Source organism: Heterodontus francisci, chromosome 6 (assembly GCF_036365525.1).
Source record: "Heterodontus francisci isolate sHetFra1 chromosome 6, sHetFra1.hap1, whole genome shotgun sequence".
Lineage (NCBI taxonomy): Eukaryota > Metazoa > Chordata > Chondrichthyes > Heterodontiformes > Heterodontidae > Heterodontus > Heterodontus francisci.
This window is the reverse complement of record NC_090376.1, coordinates 21,344,496-21,362,412: the sequence shown is the minus strand read 5'-3', so window position 1 is coordinate 21,362,412 and position 17,917 is coordinate 21,344,496. Positions and strand designations below refer to the sequence as shown.

The following is a 17,917-nucleotide window of genomic DNA, read 5'->3' as shown; positions in this document are numbered from 1 at the left end:
ATCATAATCATCTTCTTTTGTGCTAGGTATGACTCCAACCAATGAAGCCTGAGGTAAGTTGCAAAATAAGACAATTGAAACTAAAACTAATGCTCTGGACTTGGACTAATAAATTCAGCAATGGGCTGGTAAAAGGTTGGGTAGGATTGACTCAGTGAACCAATCCAACACATTTCACTGGAGCATTCAATAAATTGCTTGTGTTGACTTTTTTAAAATAAACTTTTCAAAACAGTCCTTTCAAGAAGTCACTGTGACAATTTGAGGCATGCTGATGGGCATTTAATCTTTTCAGTGACCAGTCTTCTTGTTCCATTCAGCTGAACCTGAATGAGTTCAAGTCCTGCTGGGCATTTACAAGTAACAAATGTAACAAATTGCATGAGCAATCTTAGTCTCTTACTTTAAGGAAGGAAGGGATCCACTTAACAGCTTTGTCAAAAAAGAAGGCAAAGCTATTTCAAACAAATACGTTAACACATTCAGCGCTAGAATCACATAACAGTAACAACAATTTTCAGTTTATATAACGTGTTTAATGTAATAAAAATGCACTTCACAGAAGCGTTATCAAACAAAACAACATTGAGCCACAATAAGAGATATTAGAACAGGTGACCAAAAGCTTGACCAAAGATGTAGGTTTTAAGGAGCGACTTAAAGAAGGAAAGCGAGGCAGAGCGTTTTAGACAGGAAATTCCGGAGCTTAGGATCTAGGCAGCTGAAATCAGGGAATTGGAGGAGTGCAGAGACATCAGAGATTTGTGGGGCTGAAAGAGGTTACAGAGATAAGGAGGGTGAGGTCATGGATGGATTTGCATTTAAGGAGGAGAACTTTAAAATTGAGGTGTTGCAGGACCAGTAGGTCAGCAAGCACAGGGGTGATTTCAAACCACTGGTGTCCAACACTGACATGGTGGTTCCTTAGATTTGACCAGCCATCAGCTTCAGTAAGTGAAGCATCTTCGTCTACAGTGGAATCTCATTGCAACCAGAACTATTACCCCCACCATTATAGACAAGCTTTCCTCCCTGATTGTGACTGACACGAGTCCCTTTGTGATCTTCTTCCCTTCTTTGGCCTCCTTGTCTCGGGAGACAATGGGTAAGCACCTGCAGGTGGTCAGTGGTTTGTGTAGCAGCGCCTGGAGTGGCTATAAAGGCCAATTCTAGACTGACAGACTCTTCCACAGGTGCTGCAGATAAAAATGGTTGTCGGGGCTGTTACACAGTTGGCTCTCTCCTTGCGCTTCTGTCTTTTTTCCTGCCAACTGCTAAGTCTCTTCGACTCGCCACACTTTAGCCCCGCCTTTATGGCTGTCCGCCAGCTCTGGCGATCACTGGCAACTGACTCCCACAACTTGTGATCAATGTCACAAGACTTCATGTCGTGTTTGCAGATGTCTTTAAAGCGGAGACATGGACAACCGGTGGGTCTGATATCAGTGACGAGTTCACTGTACAATGTGTCTTTGGGGATCCTGCCATCTTCCATGCGGCTCACATGGCCAAGCCATCTCAAGTGCCGCTGACTCAGTAGTGTGTGTAAGCTGGGGATGTTGGCTGCCTCGAAGACTTCTGTGTTGGAGATATGGTCCTGCCACCTGATGCCAAGGATTCTCCGAAGGCAGCGAAGATGGAATGAATTGAGACGTTGCTCTTGGCTGATATACGTTATCCAGGCCACGCTGCCGTAGAGCAAGGTACTGAGGATACAGGCTTGATACACGCGGACTTTTGTGTTCCGTGTCAGTGCGCCATTTTCCCGCACTCTCTTGGCCAGTCTGGACGTATCAGTGAAAGCCTTTCCCATGCGCCTGTTGATTTCTGCATCGAGAGACAGGTTACTGGTGATAGTTGAGCCTAGGTAGGTGAACTCTTGAACCACTTCCAGTGCGTGGTCGCCGATATTGATGGATGGAGCGTTTCTGACATCCTGTCCCATGATGTTCGTTTTCTTGAGGCTGATGGTTAGTCCAAATTCGTTGCAGGCAGCCGCAAACCTGTCGATGAGATTCTGCAGACACTCTTCAGTGTGAGATGTTAATGCAGCATCGTCAGCAAAGAGAAGTTCCCTGATGAGGACTTTCCGTACTTTGGTCTTCTCTCTTAGACTGGTAAAGTTGAATAACCTGCCACCTGATCTTGCGTGGAGGAAAATTCCTTCTTCTGAAGACTTGAACGCATGTGAGAGCAGCAAGGAGAAGAAAATCTCAAACAGTGTAGATGCGAGAACACAGCCCTGTTTCACGCCACTCAGGATAGGAAAGGGGTCTGATGAGGCGCCGCTATGCTGAATTGTGCCTTTCATATTGTCATGGAATGAGGTGATACTTAGTAGCTTTGGTGGACATCCGATCTTTTCTAGTAGTCTGAAGAGACCACTTCTGCTGACGAGGTCAAAGGCTTTGGTGAGATCAATGAAAGCAACATAGAGGGGCATCTGTTGTTCGCAGCATTTCTCCTGTAGCTGACGAAGGGAGAACAGCGTGTCAATGGTCGATTTCTCTGCACGAAAGCCACACTGTGCCTCAGGGTGGACACGCTCGGCCAGCTTCTGGAGCCTGTTTAAAGCGACTCGAGCGAAGATTTTCCCCACTATGCTGAGCAGGGATATTCCACGGTAGTTGTTGCAGTCACCGCGGTCACCTTTGTTTTTATAGAGGGTGATGATATTGGCATCGCGCATGTCCTGTGGTACTGCTCCCTCATCCCAGCACAGGCAAAGCAGTTCGCAGAGTGCTGAGAGTATAGCAGGCTTAGCACTCTTAATTATTTCAGGGGTAATGCCGTCCTTCCCAGGGGCTTTGCCGCTGGCTAGAGAATCAATGGCATTACTGAGTTCCAATTTTGTTGGCTGTACGTCAAGCTCATCCATGACTGGTAGAGGCTGGGCTGCATTAAGGGCGGTCTCAGTGACAACATTCTCCCTGGAGTACAATTCTAGGTAGTGCTCAACCCATTTGCTTGCATTGGTCAGTGATTGTGTCCCCTGATTTAGATTTTAGGGGGGCGATCTTTTTGATCTGGAGGGAAGGTTAAACATGAGTAGCACAAAACCCTTGAGAAGTGTTAATTTGATAATTCTCACAAGATTGTCACAATGAACTTAAGACTTCAAAGAGACATGCTGTAGACTTTTAGATGATGTATGTTCCCATATGTCAAACATGTGCCTTGCAACAACTGCGAACCCACATCTTACTTCCTAAGAGTGAAACATGTGAGCATTTAAATCCTGGGCTCACTCAGCCAAAGCAAATGAAATTTTGTCAAAAGTGTTTTGCACAGATGCTGAAAACAGATGGTGAAATTGAGGTTAAAAATTAAATTCTGCTCCACAGTTACACTGCTTGAAAGAGATTTTTTTTTTTTCGAAAAAGAACTTGTGTATGCATGAATAAAACAATCCCAGCTAAAAGAATTTTAATTACCATTCCAAACAATAATGCCAGTGTTTCGTAGTCAATCCACTCCACAACTGTGACCATGCTTGGCCTCTGCAATCAAAAAGATAAAATTCACAGTTAATCCCATGGATCTATTGAGTAATTTTTCCACTGTAGTATGAGCTTTACTTTCTTCTGCTTTCATATTCTTCCCAGAAGCAAGTCAACTTTTAGAATTTTCCATTACAAAAGAACAAAAACAAAGCTGTAATTTACTAATACCAATTCATGCATGTCAAATAAATTATTCATGGTATGGTTACTTAATGGCTGTGCAAGTATTAAAAAGTGAAATAATGGGAGTTTTGACAGAAATCCTTCAAAGTATAGGCAAAGTTTAGAGTTGAGTTCTCACTTTCTACGTTAATGAATTTTAGAAACATAGAATCATAAAAGGATGCAGCCCAGATGAAGGCATTTCAGCCCATGGTGGCTGTGCTGGCTTTTTTGTAGATGATCCAATTAATTCCACTCTCCTGCTCTTTCCTCATAGCCCTGTAAATATTTTTGCTTCAAATATTTGGCCAATTCTCTTTTGAATGTTACTATTTAATCTGCCTTCCTCACCCTTTCAGACAGTGCATTTTAGATCACAACAATTTGCTGTGAAAAACAATGGCAATCACCTTAAATCTATGTCCTCTGATTGCCGACCGATATATCACTGCAAACAGTTTATCCTTTTGGACACTATCAAATCTCCTCTTAACCTTCTCCACTCCAAGCAGAACAACCCTAGCTTCTTCAGTCTCTCCACATAGCAAAGACCACAACCCTGCACCATTTCTAGTTAATCTCTTCTGTACCCTCTCCAAGGCCTTGACATCCGAAAACGTAGTGTCCAGAATTAAACACAATATTGAGGCCTAACCAATGAAATTATGGGCATTGTCACCTAGGTAAATAGTCTTCCGGCACACTTTCTGAACCTAGGCAAGAAAGGATATATCAATGCAATTTCTTTCTGACAGATTAGCTCATCGTCATCAAGTGCTTTGAGCTGCATGGATTTGGAATTTATTGTATCCAGGAGTGAAAACAGGTTTTCCCTTCAGCCTGCTGAACAAAGCTAAAATATTCTTTCTCTGAGCCGATATACTCTGTAAAAGATCAAAGTTGCCAACAGCAACAATAAAAATGAAGGTTTCTTGAAGTTTATTCTTCATCAATTGGTTTTTCAAGCCATTTCTCTTCCCCAACATAGGTCGGGTGTGATTATTCAGCCATTTCTAAGTATCGCAACTATGTGGAGACTACTGGGTGAAGCATCTCGCAAGAACAATCGAAAAGCGTCCAGCATTCCAAATAATTGGGTCTTTGATGCTCAACTGGGAAAAAATTAATTGGATTCCCTGTCCAACATCTCTCATTTGCCTGTGTCGTTTACATTCCAGCTCTAAGTGGAGATCCATGCAGCACCCAGTTACTCCATTAGCTAATTTAACTGCAGTGAAAGAAGGCCAAACCGATTAATTAAACAGAAGAATTGGCAGATCATTTGTTTAGGTCGTGGAGAGGTTGCCGGGGGAGATTTATTGGAATGATACCAGGGATGAAGGACATTAGTTATGTGGGGAGAGTAGAGAAGCTGGGGTTGTTCTTCTTAGAGCAGAGAAGGTTACAGGAGATTTAATAGAGGTGTTCAAAATTCTGAGGGTTTTGGTAGAGTAAATGAGGAGAAACTGTTTCAACTAACAAAAGGATCGGTAACCAGAGAACATAGATTTAAGATCATTGGCAAAAGAGGAGATGAGGAGAACATTGGGGAGATGAGGAGAATTTTTTTTTATATACAGCGAGTTGTTACAATCTGGATTGCACTGCCTGAAAGGGTAGTGGAAACATATTCAATCATAAATTTCAAAAAAGAATTGGATACATACTTGAAAAGGAAAATATTGCAGGGCTATGGAGAAATAGCAGAGTATTGGGATTAATTGGATAGTTCTTTCAGAGAGCAGGCACAAAAAAGGTAAGTTTTTAGGGCCTCGCTGGGGACAATCGGCCCGGCCCCAGTGAGGCAAAGGGGGATCAGTTGGGCGGAGGAGGGGAACGTGGGGGGGTGGTGTAGTGCGTTGGGGGCAGTTGCGGCTTCGGTGGTGGCCCTCTGTGGGGAACAGGGTGCTCAATCAGGAGGGCCCTCCCACCCGCCCAGCCTGCAAGAAGGCCTGGTTCTACCAGGCGGGGTTCTTCGGGCCTTTGCCGTCTGGCTGCCGAGGGTAAAATACCTGCGGCAGCGGGAGGAGGCCTTTAATTGGCAATTAATTGGCCACTTAAAGGCCTTGCTTGGCCTGGGGCTGGTGGGCTGTTTCTCGCTGCCGCCCTGTGTAAAATTGCAGTGTGGGCAGGAAGGGGTCGGGAATGGCACCTCCCCCTCCCCCCACCCGCTCATTTGGGAGCCACAAGATTCCAGCCTTAAAGTATATAGAAGAGGGGGAAAAAGTGAGATGAGGAAAGGTAAGAAGGATTATGAAAGAAGTTGACATAAAAAAATGTAGCAACTGGCAGAATCAGTACCTGCCTCAAAACCCACCTCTGAAAATTGGCACGGGCTCACAGTATATCCCTCTTGCACCAAAACGAACACATTTTTCTGAGATGCTGTGCACATGCTTCAGCAAGTCCTTTCGGGCATGCAAAACCATCACAAGAAAAGATTTGAGCTAATTGAAATTAATAAAGTGGGATTATGCTGACAAGGGAGCCAGAAGATGGTGAAGCTAAATTCAAATGAAATTACAAAAGTTAAATAGAAGATCACAGGAACAGAGAAGCAGGAGAGAAAAAAAAACGAAAGCATAAAAAAAGGTAAAAGGTGAATGAAGGAAAAACCTACTAGATCTCAGAAAGAGGGAGCATGCTACTGGTTTGCCGTGGGAGAATAGTGCAATAGCCATGAAAATTAACTTGCAAAATGTTTCTGATTGAATTGACTCCATCTACATTAAGAGGAGGGAGGGATATTGTCGAGTTGATCTTACTTGTACATCCCAACAACTGACTGTGAAACATAAATGATAAAAGTCATCAATAAATCTATGCACTATTCCTCTCCTGGAGAAATATGAATGGTAGGAAACAGCATGGAGGATGAGAAATAAAAACTTTAGAGGGTTAGGAACGAACAGTCGATTTTTAAAAATTCATTCTTGGGCTAAGCCTCGATATTAAAATTCTCATCCTTGTTTTCAAATCCCTACATGGCTTCAACCCTCCCTATCTCTGTAACCTCCTCCAGCCCAGCAACTGCTCAACACCTCTGCGCTTCCCCAATTCTGGTCTCTTGTACATTCCTGATTTTCATTGCCACACCATTGGCGGCCGTGTCTTCAGCCGCCTAGGCAGTAAGCTGTGGAATTCTCACCCTAATCTTCTCCAATTCCCTTCCTCTCTCTCCTCCCATAAGACACTCTCTTTGACCAAGCTTTTGGTCATCTGATCTAATATCTCATCTGGCTTTATGCCAATTTTGTTTGCTAACTTTCCTGTGAAACACTGTGGAACAGTTTACTACATTAAAGGCACTATATAAATGCAAGTTGTAATTGATATGGGCAACACTAGCATAACCAGCATTTATTCTCCATGGTATACCAAAATTGGCTGGGCCATAGAAGTCAGAGGGTGGTAGTAGATGGAAAGTATTCAGCCTGGAGCTCGGTAACCAGTGGTGTTCCACAGGGATCTGTTCTGGGACCTCTGCTCTTTGTGATTTTTATAAATGACTTGGATGAGGAAGTGGAAGGCTGGGTTAGCAAGTTTGCCGATGACACGAAGGTTGCTGGAGTTGTGGATAGTGTGGAAGGCTGTTGTAGGTTGCAACGGGACATTGACAGGACGCAGAGCTGGGCTGAGAAGTGGCAGATGGAGTTCAACCTGGAAAAGTGTGAAGTGATTCATTTTGGAAGGCTGAATTTGAATGCGGAATATAGGCTTAAAGACAGGATTCTTGGTAGTGTGGAGGAACAGAGGGATCTTGGGCTCCATGTCCATAGATCGCTCAAAGTTGCCACCCAAGTTGATAGGGTTGTTAAGAAGGCGTATGGTGTGTTGGCTTTCATTAACAGGGGGATTGAGTTTAAGAGCAGCGAGGTTATGCTTCAGCTCTATAAGGCCCTGGTTCGACCACACTTGGAATATTGTGTTCAGTTCTGGTCGCCTCATTATAGGAAGGATGTGAAAGCTTTAGAGAGGGTGCAGAGGAGATTTACCAGGATGCTGCCTGGACTGGAGGGCATGTCCTACGAAGAAAGATTGAGGGAGCTAGGGCTGTTCTCATTGGAGCGAAGAAGGATGACAGGTGACTTGATAGAGGGGTACAAGATGATGAGAAGCATAGATAGAGTGGATAGCCAGAGACTTTTTCCCAGGGGACATAATTTTAAGGTGATTGGAGGAAGGTTTCGGGGAGATGTCAGAGGTAGGTTCTTTACACAGAGAGTGGTGGGTGCGTGGAATGCGCTGCCAGCGGTGGTAGTAGAAGCAGATACATTAGGGACATTTAAGCGACTCCTGGATAGGTACATGGGTGATAGTAGAATGAAGGGTAGGTAGTTAGTTTGATCTTAGAGTAGGTTAAAGGTTCGGCACGACATCGTGGGCCGAAGGGCCTGTACTGTGCTGTACTGTTCTATGTTCTATATACCTTTCCAAGAGTTAAATCCAATTTCCTGAAGAGTCACAAATGCAAATGTTTTTGGTACAGTGACTACACCAAAAGTTTCTTTTTTTGGATCAAACTTATTGAGTGAACTGTTCTTTAACCTATACACAGTCATGTAAGAAGTTATGAAGAGAGATTAACATACAATGTCATTACAGCACTTCAAAAATTAGTAATTGTACTGAAACTATTGTTTACAAATACCATCCACTTCAGACCTGAAATTGTTCTGTGGAATACTATTATTGTTTTACTCATTGTTTAACCATGTTTTAAATGGGATAACATCTTCATGAGAATAACAGTGGAGAATATTAAATGAATGTATTAGTATTTGCCCGCTATTAAACTAATTTCAGGGCCTTCAACAATCATATTTTTACTATCCTGACATGTCTTTGGAAAGATTCGACATAAAAGCTGATTAAATATATAGGGAAGGAGAACAATACTTACCTCACCAATCACAGCGAGAGTAGCTAAAGCTGCCAGGGATCCCAACATGGCAGCTAAAGATCTATGAACAATCTGAAATCACATCATACAAAACATTTTAACAAGTATAGCAACCAGCAGTTTACAAATCTCTCGAGCACCTCATTTAAAGGAGGGGGTGGGGGGAAGGAAGGTGGACACTGAGTAGGAGAGAAAGTATGTTTTAAATCAATGTTTCATAGACTGGATAGCCCCATTTTATATAAAAGCAAAATCCTGCGGATGCTGGAAATCTGAAATAAAAACAGAAAGTGCTGGAAATACTCAGCAGGTCTGGCAGCATCTGTGGAGAGAGAAGCAGAGTTAACGTTTCAGGTCAGTGACCCTTCTTCAGCCCCATTTTATGGTCCCTTTGACCACTTTCTGACAGGGTTAGTTTCAACAATCGAAATGACTACATTAGTTAAGAATTCATGAATGGGAACCTTGAGCAGCACTGCCCATTCATGATATCAATGGAGCTGATATTCATGTCATACTCTACACTCAAGACCAACTTGGGTACCTTTGACTTTGGCAGATAGTGAATCGGCCTCCTGTTAAACACATCTCGTGATTTTTATTGACATTTACCTCACTGGAAATGTAAATCAGGAGAGCTATAAAATGAGCTACTGACTCACTATCACCTCTTTTACATTATCATCCAAAGTCAAAATTACCCCCCCCTGTCTCTTTCCTGGATGCCTCCCACCAGAGTTCAAACAACACAGAAGAGGACAAGATGGGGCTGGAAACCATACATATGCTTCCTTGTGGAGTATATAAGAGCATAGGGCAATTCAGGAGAATGTGCTGTAAATCAGGAACTTCTCACTGCAAAACAATTTGTAATATCACAGATTTAAATTTGCTGCATTTCCCACAGGTTTTTAGCAAAATTGATAGCGCTGGTAGCCTGAGGGTGGGCAAAATATGCTTTGCACTAATATTTTCTGATTTTCAGTACTTCCTCTTTAACTTAAAGAATCTTCTTTTGCAAAGTGTCATGCAGACTCCCCCCCACCCCACTTTGCCAAGAATGAGGCATATTAATTTTGCCATATGAACATTGATTTTAAACTGTTGCTGGAGTGAAGAAATGACTTGTTTGTAGATCACCAGACACTTGCCTGGAAGAACATTTGCATACTAAGAGACAGTGCTTGGAGAGACAAAAGAATTACTCCATGATCCAATTAACCCAAATGGATTTTGATCTTCAGACATTGAAGGTGTAAGGAAGCGCATTCCAAGGACTGCTAAGATGATACAATCCACAAAGTCAGGATTGGTTAAACCAACTGGTCACATGACTAACTGGATGGTCCAGGTTTTTTGAGCTAGCCACAGGACAGTTTGAATTCAGAAGGCAGTTTGCAACTGAAGCTGAAACAAGCAAGCCTCGCTCCTGGCTGTCTCTCTCTCGCTTTATCCCAAGCCACCGGACCCATGGAAGACACGTAAACCTCAAGAGAGAAAAGACTCCGACATCGAAGCAAGTTGAAGCGTGAACTGGGCCCCAATGAACAGCAGGATTTACCTGCAACCAAAGACTCCACATTGAACTTAAAGGACTGTAATTATAATCCCGATATTGCCTCAAACTTTCCCCTTTATTCTTTTCTTCTTTTTCTGTCTCTATCTGCATCTGTGTTTATCGTATATGCATGCTAGCATGGGAGCATCACATATTTGTAGTCGTTAACCGGATTAGAGTTTAAGATGAATAAACTTCTACCTTTCTTGTTTAAATCGAAAGGAAACCTGTCTGATTTATTTGCCTTACAATTGGAGCAGTGAACAAGTATTCACTGAGGGAGAGCTAAAAACATGGTGTTTCTAAAATTAAACCCTGTTACAGTTAAACCAGGCAAAGGCTGAGAGGGAACCCCTAGACCCCTTCTCACTTGGTCATAACAAAAGTTATTGATGGACTATTAAAAAATCTCGAGAATTCTGCTTCTTTGCATTAATAACCTAATCCTTATTCTGCCCTGCTCCTTAAAATGTATTTTTTTTCATAGTTCTGACGCAGGATCCAGACTGAAACAATAATCCATCTTTCTCTTTCTATCTGACTCGTTGTGAGCTTCCAGCATTCATGGGTGTTTTATTCCTCTTCATTTTGATTGAATGTTACTTGGTGTCAGCATACTGAGTGAGACAACCCTGGAATTAGTTTTAACTGGATGGGCATTCGTCCCTGGCACTAACACAAACCTATTCAAATTGAGAATTTAAATATTTAAAGGTGAACATTTTAACAGAGAAGCAGACAGCAGCAATGTTTTCTGAATGTCTTATTTCTGTTTGTATCAGTATTGGCGCAGGTATCAAAACATCAGTGCCAATACCATGGGAAATAGCATAGGGGTAATCTGCCATGGGTGTTTAAGGAAATAAGGGAGGCTATCAAATTGAAAGAGAAGGCATACAAAGTGGCCAAAAACAGCATGAAACTAGAAGATCGGGAAAACGTTAAAGGTCAACAGAAAGCCACAAAAAGAGCTATAAAGAAAAGTAAGATAGAACATGAGAAAAAACTAGCACAGAATATAAAGACAGATAGCAAACGTTTCTATAAATATATAAAACGTAAAAGAGTGGCTAAAGTAAACGTTAGTCCTTTTGAGGACGAGAAGGGGAATTTAGTTATGGGATATGATGAAATGGCTGAGGCATTGAACAGGTATTTTGTATCGGTCTTCACAGTGGAAGACATTAATAACATGCCAGTAATAGACAAAGAGACGAACGTAGGTGAGGACCTGGAAACAATCATTATTACGGAAGAGGTAGTGTCGGGCAAGCTAATGGAGCTAAGGATTGATAAGTCTCCTGGCCCTGATGGAATGCATCCCAGGGTACTAAAAGAGATGGCGGGAGAAATAGCAGGTGCACTGGCGGTAATTTTCCAAAATTCGCTGGACTCTGGGGTAGTCCCAGCAGATTGGAAAACAGCAGATATGACGCCACTGTTTAAAAAGGGAGTTAGACAAAAGATGGGGAATTATAGACCGGTTAGCTTAACCTCTGTAGTGGGGAAGATTCTTGAGTCTATTATCAAGGAAGAAATAGCAGGGCATCTCGAGAGAAATTGTCCCGTTGGGCAGACGCAGCATGGGTTCATGAAGGGCAGGTCATGCTTGACAAATCTTTTGGAATTCTACGATGACATTACGAGCAAGGTGGACGATGGGGACCCAGTGGATGTGGTGTACCTAGATTTCCAAAAGGCCTTCGACAAGGTGCCGCACAAGAGGCTGCTGCATAAGATAAGGATGCATGGCGTTAGGGGTAAAGTGTTAGCATGGATAGAGGATTGGTTGACTAACAGGAAGCAGAGAGTGGGGATAAATGAGTGCTATTCTGGTTGGCAATCAGTCACTAGTGGTGTGCCTCAGGGTTCGGTGTTGGGACCGCAATTATTTACAATTTATATAGATGATTTGGAGTTGGGGACCACGTGTAGGGTGTCAAAGTTTGCAGATGACACTAAGATGAGTGGCAGAGCAAAGTGTGCAGATGACTGTGAAACTTTTCAGAGGAACATAGATACATTGAGTGAGTAGGCAAAGGTCTGGCAGATGGAATACAATGTTAATAAATGTGAAGTCATTCATTTCGGTAGGAGTAACAGTAAAAAGGATTATTACTTGAATGCAAAAAAGTTGCAGCATGCTGCTATGCAGAGGGACCTGGGTGTCCTTGTGCATGAATCGCAGAAGGTTGGTCTGCAGGTACAGCAAGTAATTAGGAAGGCAAATGGAATTTTGTCCTTCATTGCTAAAGGGATTGGGTTTAAAAGCAGAGAGGTTATGTTGCAGCTGTATAAGGTACTGGTGAGGCCGCACATGGAGTACTGTGTGCAGTTTTCTCCTTACTTGAGAAAGGATGTACTGGCACTGGTGAGGGTGCAGAGGAGGTTCACGAGGTTGATTCCGGAGTTGAGGGGGTTGGCTTATGAGGAGAGACTGAGTAGATTGGGATTATATTCATTGGAATTCAGAAGAATGAGGGGGGATCTTATAGAAACATATAAAATTATGAAGGGAATAGATAAGATACAAGTAGAGAGGATGTTTCCACTGGCAGGTGAAGCTAGGACAAGAGGGCATAGCCTCAAGATTAGAGGGAGCAGATTTAGGACTGAATTGAGAAGGAACTTCTTCACCCAGAGGGTTGTTAATCTATGGAATTCCTTGCCCAGTGAAGTAGTTGACGCTTCTTCAGTAAACGTTTTTAAAGCTAAGGTAGATATCTTTTTGAACAATAAAGGAATTAAGGGATACAGTGAGAGCGCGGGTAAATGGATCTGAGTCCACGAAAAGATCAGCCATGATCTTCTTGAATGGCGGAGCAGGCTCGAGGGGCCGGATGGCCTACTCCTGCTCCTAGTTCTTATGATTATGATAGCAATAACAGAATTCAGTCTTCCTAAATAAATCTGTCCATCAATAATCCAGCCATAGATCTACCAGGGTTACTCAAGAGTATTAGAACATCACAGCGCAGTACAGGCCATTCGGCCCTCGATGTTGCGCCAACCTGTGAAACCATCTGACCTACACTATTCCATTTTCATCCATATGTCTATCCAATGACCACTTAAATGCCCTTAAAGTTGGCGAGTCCACTACTGTTGCAGGCAGGGCGTTCCACGCCCCTATACTCTCTGAGTAAAGAAACTACCTCTAATATCTGTCCTATATCTATCACCCCTCAACTTAAAGCTATGTCCCCTCGTGTTTGCCATCACCATCCGAGGAAAAAGACTCTCACTATCCACCCTATCTAACCCTCTGATTATCTTATATGTCTCTATTAAGTCACCTCTCCTCCTCCTTCTTTCCAACGAAAACAACCTCAAGTCCCTCAGCCTTTCCTCGTAAGACCTTCCCTCCATACCAGGCAACATCCTAGTAAATCTCCTCTGCACCCTTTCCAAAGCTTCCACATCCTTCCTATAATGCGGTGACCAGAACTGCACGCAATACTCCAGGTGCGGCCTCACCAGAGTTTTGTACAGCTGCAGCATGACCTCGTGGCTCCGAAACTCGATCCCCCTACTAATAAAAGCTAACACACCATATGCCTTCTTAACAGCTCTATTAACCTGGGTAGCAACTTTCAGGGATTTATGTACCTGGACACCAAGATCTCTCTGCTCATCTACACTACCAAGAATCTTCCCATTCGCCCAGTACTCTGCAATATTAAAAGAATAACAAATATAAAAGGGTATGCAGAAATGGCAGACATGTGGGTTTAGAATAGCCTTGCTAGTTGAACAGCTAGCTTCAGCAAAGGATTGATAGATTAAATGGCCTGCGGCTCGGCTAGGTTTGTGTTGTATTTTTGCTCCTCCCAACTCCACAAATGTGAAGACATTTAAGATCCTCTTTGGCCCAGTCACCGGCTAATATAGCGCATAGCTATATTGTAAGTGTAGGTATAGGAATCTGAAGCTTCCTTAGCTTACGATGTTCCATTTAATGGCAGAAGTGTGACGAAGCAGTTGTGAATGCGTGTCACAGTGCAATGATACCCAAATGAGGTGTGTATAACAAAGAACAAAGAAAATTACAGCACAGGCCCTCCAAGCCTGCGCCGCTCCAGATCCTCTATCTAAACATGTCGCCTATTTTCTAAGGGTCTGTATCTCTTTGCTTCCTGCCCATTCACGTATCTGTCTAGATACATCTTAAAAGACACTATCGTGCCCGCGTCTACCACCTCCGCTGGCAACGCGTTCCAGGCACCCACCACCCTCTGCGTAGAGAACTTTCCACGCATATCCCCCCTAAACATTTCCCCTCTCACTTTGAACTCGTGACCCCTAGTAATTGAATCCCCGACTCTGGGAAAAAGCTTCTTGCTATCCACCCTGTCTATACCTCTCATGATTTTGTACACCTCAATCAGGTCCCCCCTCAACCTCCGTCTTTCTAATGAAAATAATCCTAATCTACTCAATCTCTCTTCACAGCTAGTGCCCTCCATACCAGGCAACATCCTGGTGAACCTCCTCTGCACCCTCTCCAAAGCATCCACATCCTTTTGGTAATGTGGCGACCAGAACTGCACGCAGTATTCCAAATGTGGCCGAACCAAAGTCTTATACAACTGTAACATGACCTGCCAACCCTTGTACTCAATATCCCGTCCGATGAAGGAAAGCATGCCGTATGCCTTCTTGACCACTCTATTGACCTGCGTTGCCACCTTCAGGGAACAATGGACCTGAACACCCAAATCTCTCTGTACATCAATTTTCCCCAGGACTTTTCCATTTATTGTATAGTTCACTCTTAAATTGGATCTTCCAAAATGCATCACTTCACATTTGCCCTGATTGAACTCCATCTGCCATTTCTCTGCCCAACTCTCCAATCTATCTATATTCTGCTGTATTCTCTGACAGTCCCCTTCACTATCTGCTACTCCACCAATCTTAGTGTCGTCTGCAAACTTGCTAATCAGACCACCTATACTTTCCTCCAAATCATTTATGTATATCACAAACAACAGTGGTCCCAGCACGGATCCCTGTGGAACACCACTGGTCACACGTCTCCATTTTGAGAAACTCCCTTCCACTGCTACTCTCTGTCTCCTGTTGCCCAGCCAGTTCTTTATCCATCTAGCTAGTACACCCTGGACCCCATGCGACTTCAATTTCTCCATCAGCCTACCATGGGGAACCTTATCAAACGCCTTACTGAAGTCCATGTATATGACATCTACAGCCTTTCCCTCATCAATCAACTTTGTCACTTCCTCAAAGAATTCTATTAAGTTGGTAAGACATGACCTTCCCTGCACAAAACCATGTTGCCTATCATTGATAAGCCCATTTTCTTCCAAATGGGAATAGATCCTATCCCTCAGTATCTTCTCCAGCAGCTTCCCTTCCACTGACGTCAGGCTCACCGGTCTATAATTACCTGGATTATCCCTGCTACCCTTCTTAAACAAGGGGACAACATTAGCAATTCTCCAGTCCTCCGGGACCTCACCCGTGTTTAAGGATGCTGCAAAGATATCTGTTAAGGCCCCAGCTATTTCCTCTCTCGCTTCCCTCAGTAACCTGGGATAGATCCCATCCGGACCTGGGGACTTGTCCACCTTAATGCCTTTTAGAATACCCAACACTTCCTCCCTCCTTATGCCGACTTGACCGAGAGTAATCAAACATCTGTCCCTAACCTCAACATCCGTCATGTCCCTCTCCTCGGTGAATACCGATGCAAAGTATTCGTTTAGAATCTCACCCATTTTCTCTGACTCCACGCATAACTTTCCTCCTTTGTCCTTGAGCGGGCCAATCCTTTTTCTAGTTACCCTCTTGCTCCTTATATATGAATAAAAGGCTTTGTGATTTTCCTTAACCCTGTTTGCTAAAGATATTTCATGACCCCTTTTAGCCCTCTTAATTCCTCGTTTCAGATTGGTCCTACATTCCCGATATTCTTTCAAAGCTTCATCTTTCATCAGCCTCCTAGACCTTATATATGCTTCCTTTTTCCTCTTAGCTAGTCTCACAATTTCACCTGTCATCCATGGTTCCCTAATCTTGCCATTTCTATCCCTCATTTTCACAGGAACATGTATCTCCTGCACGCTAATCAACCTCTCTTTAAAAGCCTCCCACATATCAAATGTGGATTTACCTTCAAACAGCTGCTCCCAATCTACATTCCCCAGCTCCTGCCAAATTTTGTTATAGTTGGCCTTCCCCCAATTTAGCACTCTTCCTTTAGGACCACTCTCGTCTTTGTCCATGAGTATTCTAAAACTTACGGAATTGTGATCACTATTCCCAAAGTAGTCCCCTACTGAAACTTCAACCACCTGGCCGGGCTCATTCCCCAACACCAGGTCCAGTATGGCCCCTTCCTGAGTTGGACTATTTACATACTGCTCTAGAAAACCCTCCTGGATGCTCCTTACAAATTCTGCTCCATCTAGACCTCTAACACTAAGTGAATCCCAGTCAATGTTGGGAAAATTAAAATCTCCTATCACCACCACCCTGTTGCTCCTACATCTTTCCATAATCTGTTTACATATTTTTACCTCTATCTCACGCTCACTGTTGGGAGGCCTGTAGTACAGCCCCAACATTGTTACAGCACCCTTCCTATTTCTGAGTTCTGCCCATATTGCCTCACTGCTCAAGTCCTCCATAGTGCCCTCCTTCAGCACAGCTGTGATATCCTCTTTGACCAGTAATGCAACTCCTCCACCCCTTTTACCTCCCTCTCTATCCCGCCTGAAGCATCGATACCCTGGGATATTTAGTTGCCAATCATGCCCTTCCCTCAACCAAGTCTCAGTAATAGCAATAACATCATACTCCCAGGTACTAATCCAAGCCCTAAATTCATCGTCTGTAGCCAATGCAACACATTATAATTTGCCCATTCATTTGGGCAGACAAGATTATATGCTTAATATCACTTATTTATTTAGAGATACAGCATTGAAACAGGCCCTTTGGCCCACCGAGTCTGTGCCGACCAACAACCACCCATTTATACTAATCCTACATTAATCCCATATTCCTACCACATCCCCACCATTCTCCTACCTACCTACACTAGGGGCAATTTACAATGGCCAATTTACCTATCAACCTGCAAGTCTTTGGCTGTGGGAGGAAACCGGAGCACCCAGCAGAAACCCACACAGTCACAGGGAGAACTTGCAAACTCCGCACAGGCAGTACCCAGAATCGAACCCGGGTCCCTGGAGCTGTGAAGCTGCGGTGCTAACCACTGCACCACTGTGTCCCTGAAGTGGCATCAGACAGAAAGGAGCCAGCAGATTGGCTTCCTGCCTGATCTTCTACCCCTGCCCTTTCAATCAACGGGAAAATCAGGCTCCAACAGGTGACACAAGGCAAAATAATTTTCAAAATTACTTTTGTTCAATACCTCACACTGCATGTTGATTCTCTTACACTACCTCCTTCCTTTATTGAGAAAAATGGTATAGTACAGTAATTACAAGCAGTGCCTACAATAAGATATAAGACGCAAATGTTATTATAAAGAGCAAAAACACTGACATGCAGCCCTAAGGAATGCTCAAGTTGTGATCGCAATGCATTTATTGTTGCTAATGAGGATATTAGGGAAATGTGCCTTCTTTAATCTTTAAACAGTGAAAGTATTTACAGGTGACTGCTACTGGAGTCTGAGGTAATTAAAGGAAAACGTACACTGTCAATGTTGTGACAAATGTGCCTCGAAATTCTCTGAAAACACTCCGAAAACCACATGACCAGAATCTTTTAATAGGTGTTTGTCTATGATCCCTGCTA

The 17,917-nt window shown here is 43.3% G+C and overlaps 1 protein-coding gene across 3 annotated transcripts in view; it reads right to left on the bottom strand.

The window, feature by feature from the left end:
- Nucleotides 1–17,917, bottom strand: part of oca2 (oculocutaneous albinism II) — a 546,813-nt gene that overhangs the window by 279,677 nt on the left and 249,219 nt on the right. For all 3 annotated transcript variants that reach the window (XM_068032789.1, XM_068032790.1, XM_068032791.1), the window contains exons 10-11: nt 8,569–8,640; nt 3,435–3,500 (exon numbers count right to left, since the gene is read on the bottom strand). In XM_068032789.1, the coding sequence (XP_067888890.1) occupies nt 3,435–3,500; nt 8,569–8,640 (138 nt within the window). The remainder of the gene's footprint in view (nt 1–3,434; nt 3,501–8,568; nt 8,641–17,917) is intronic.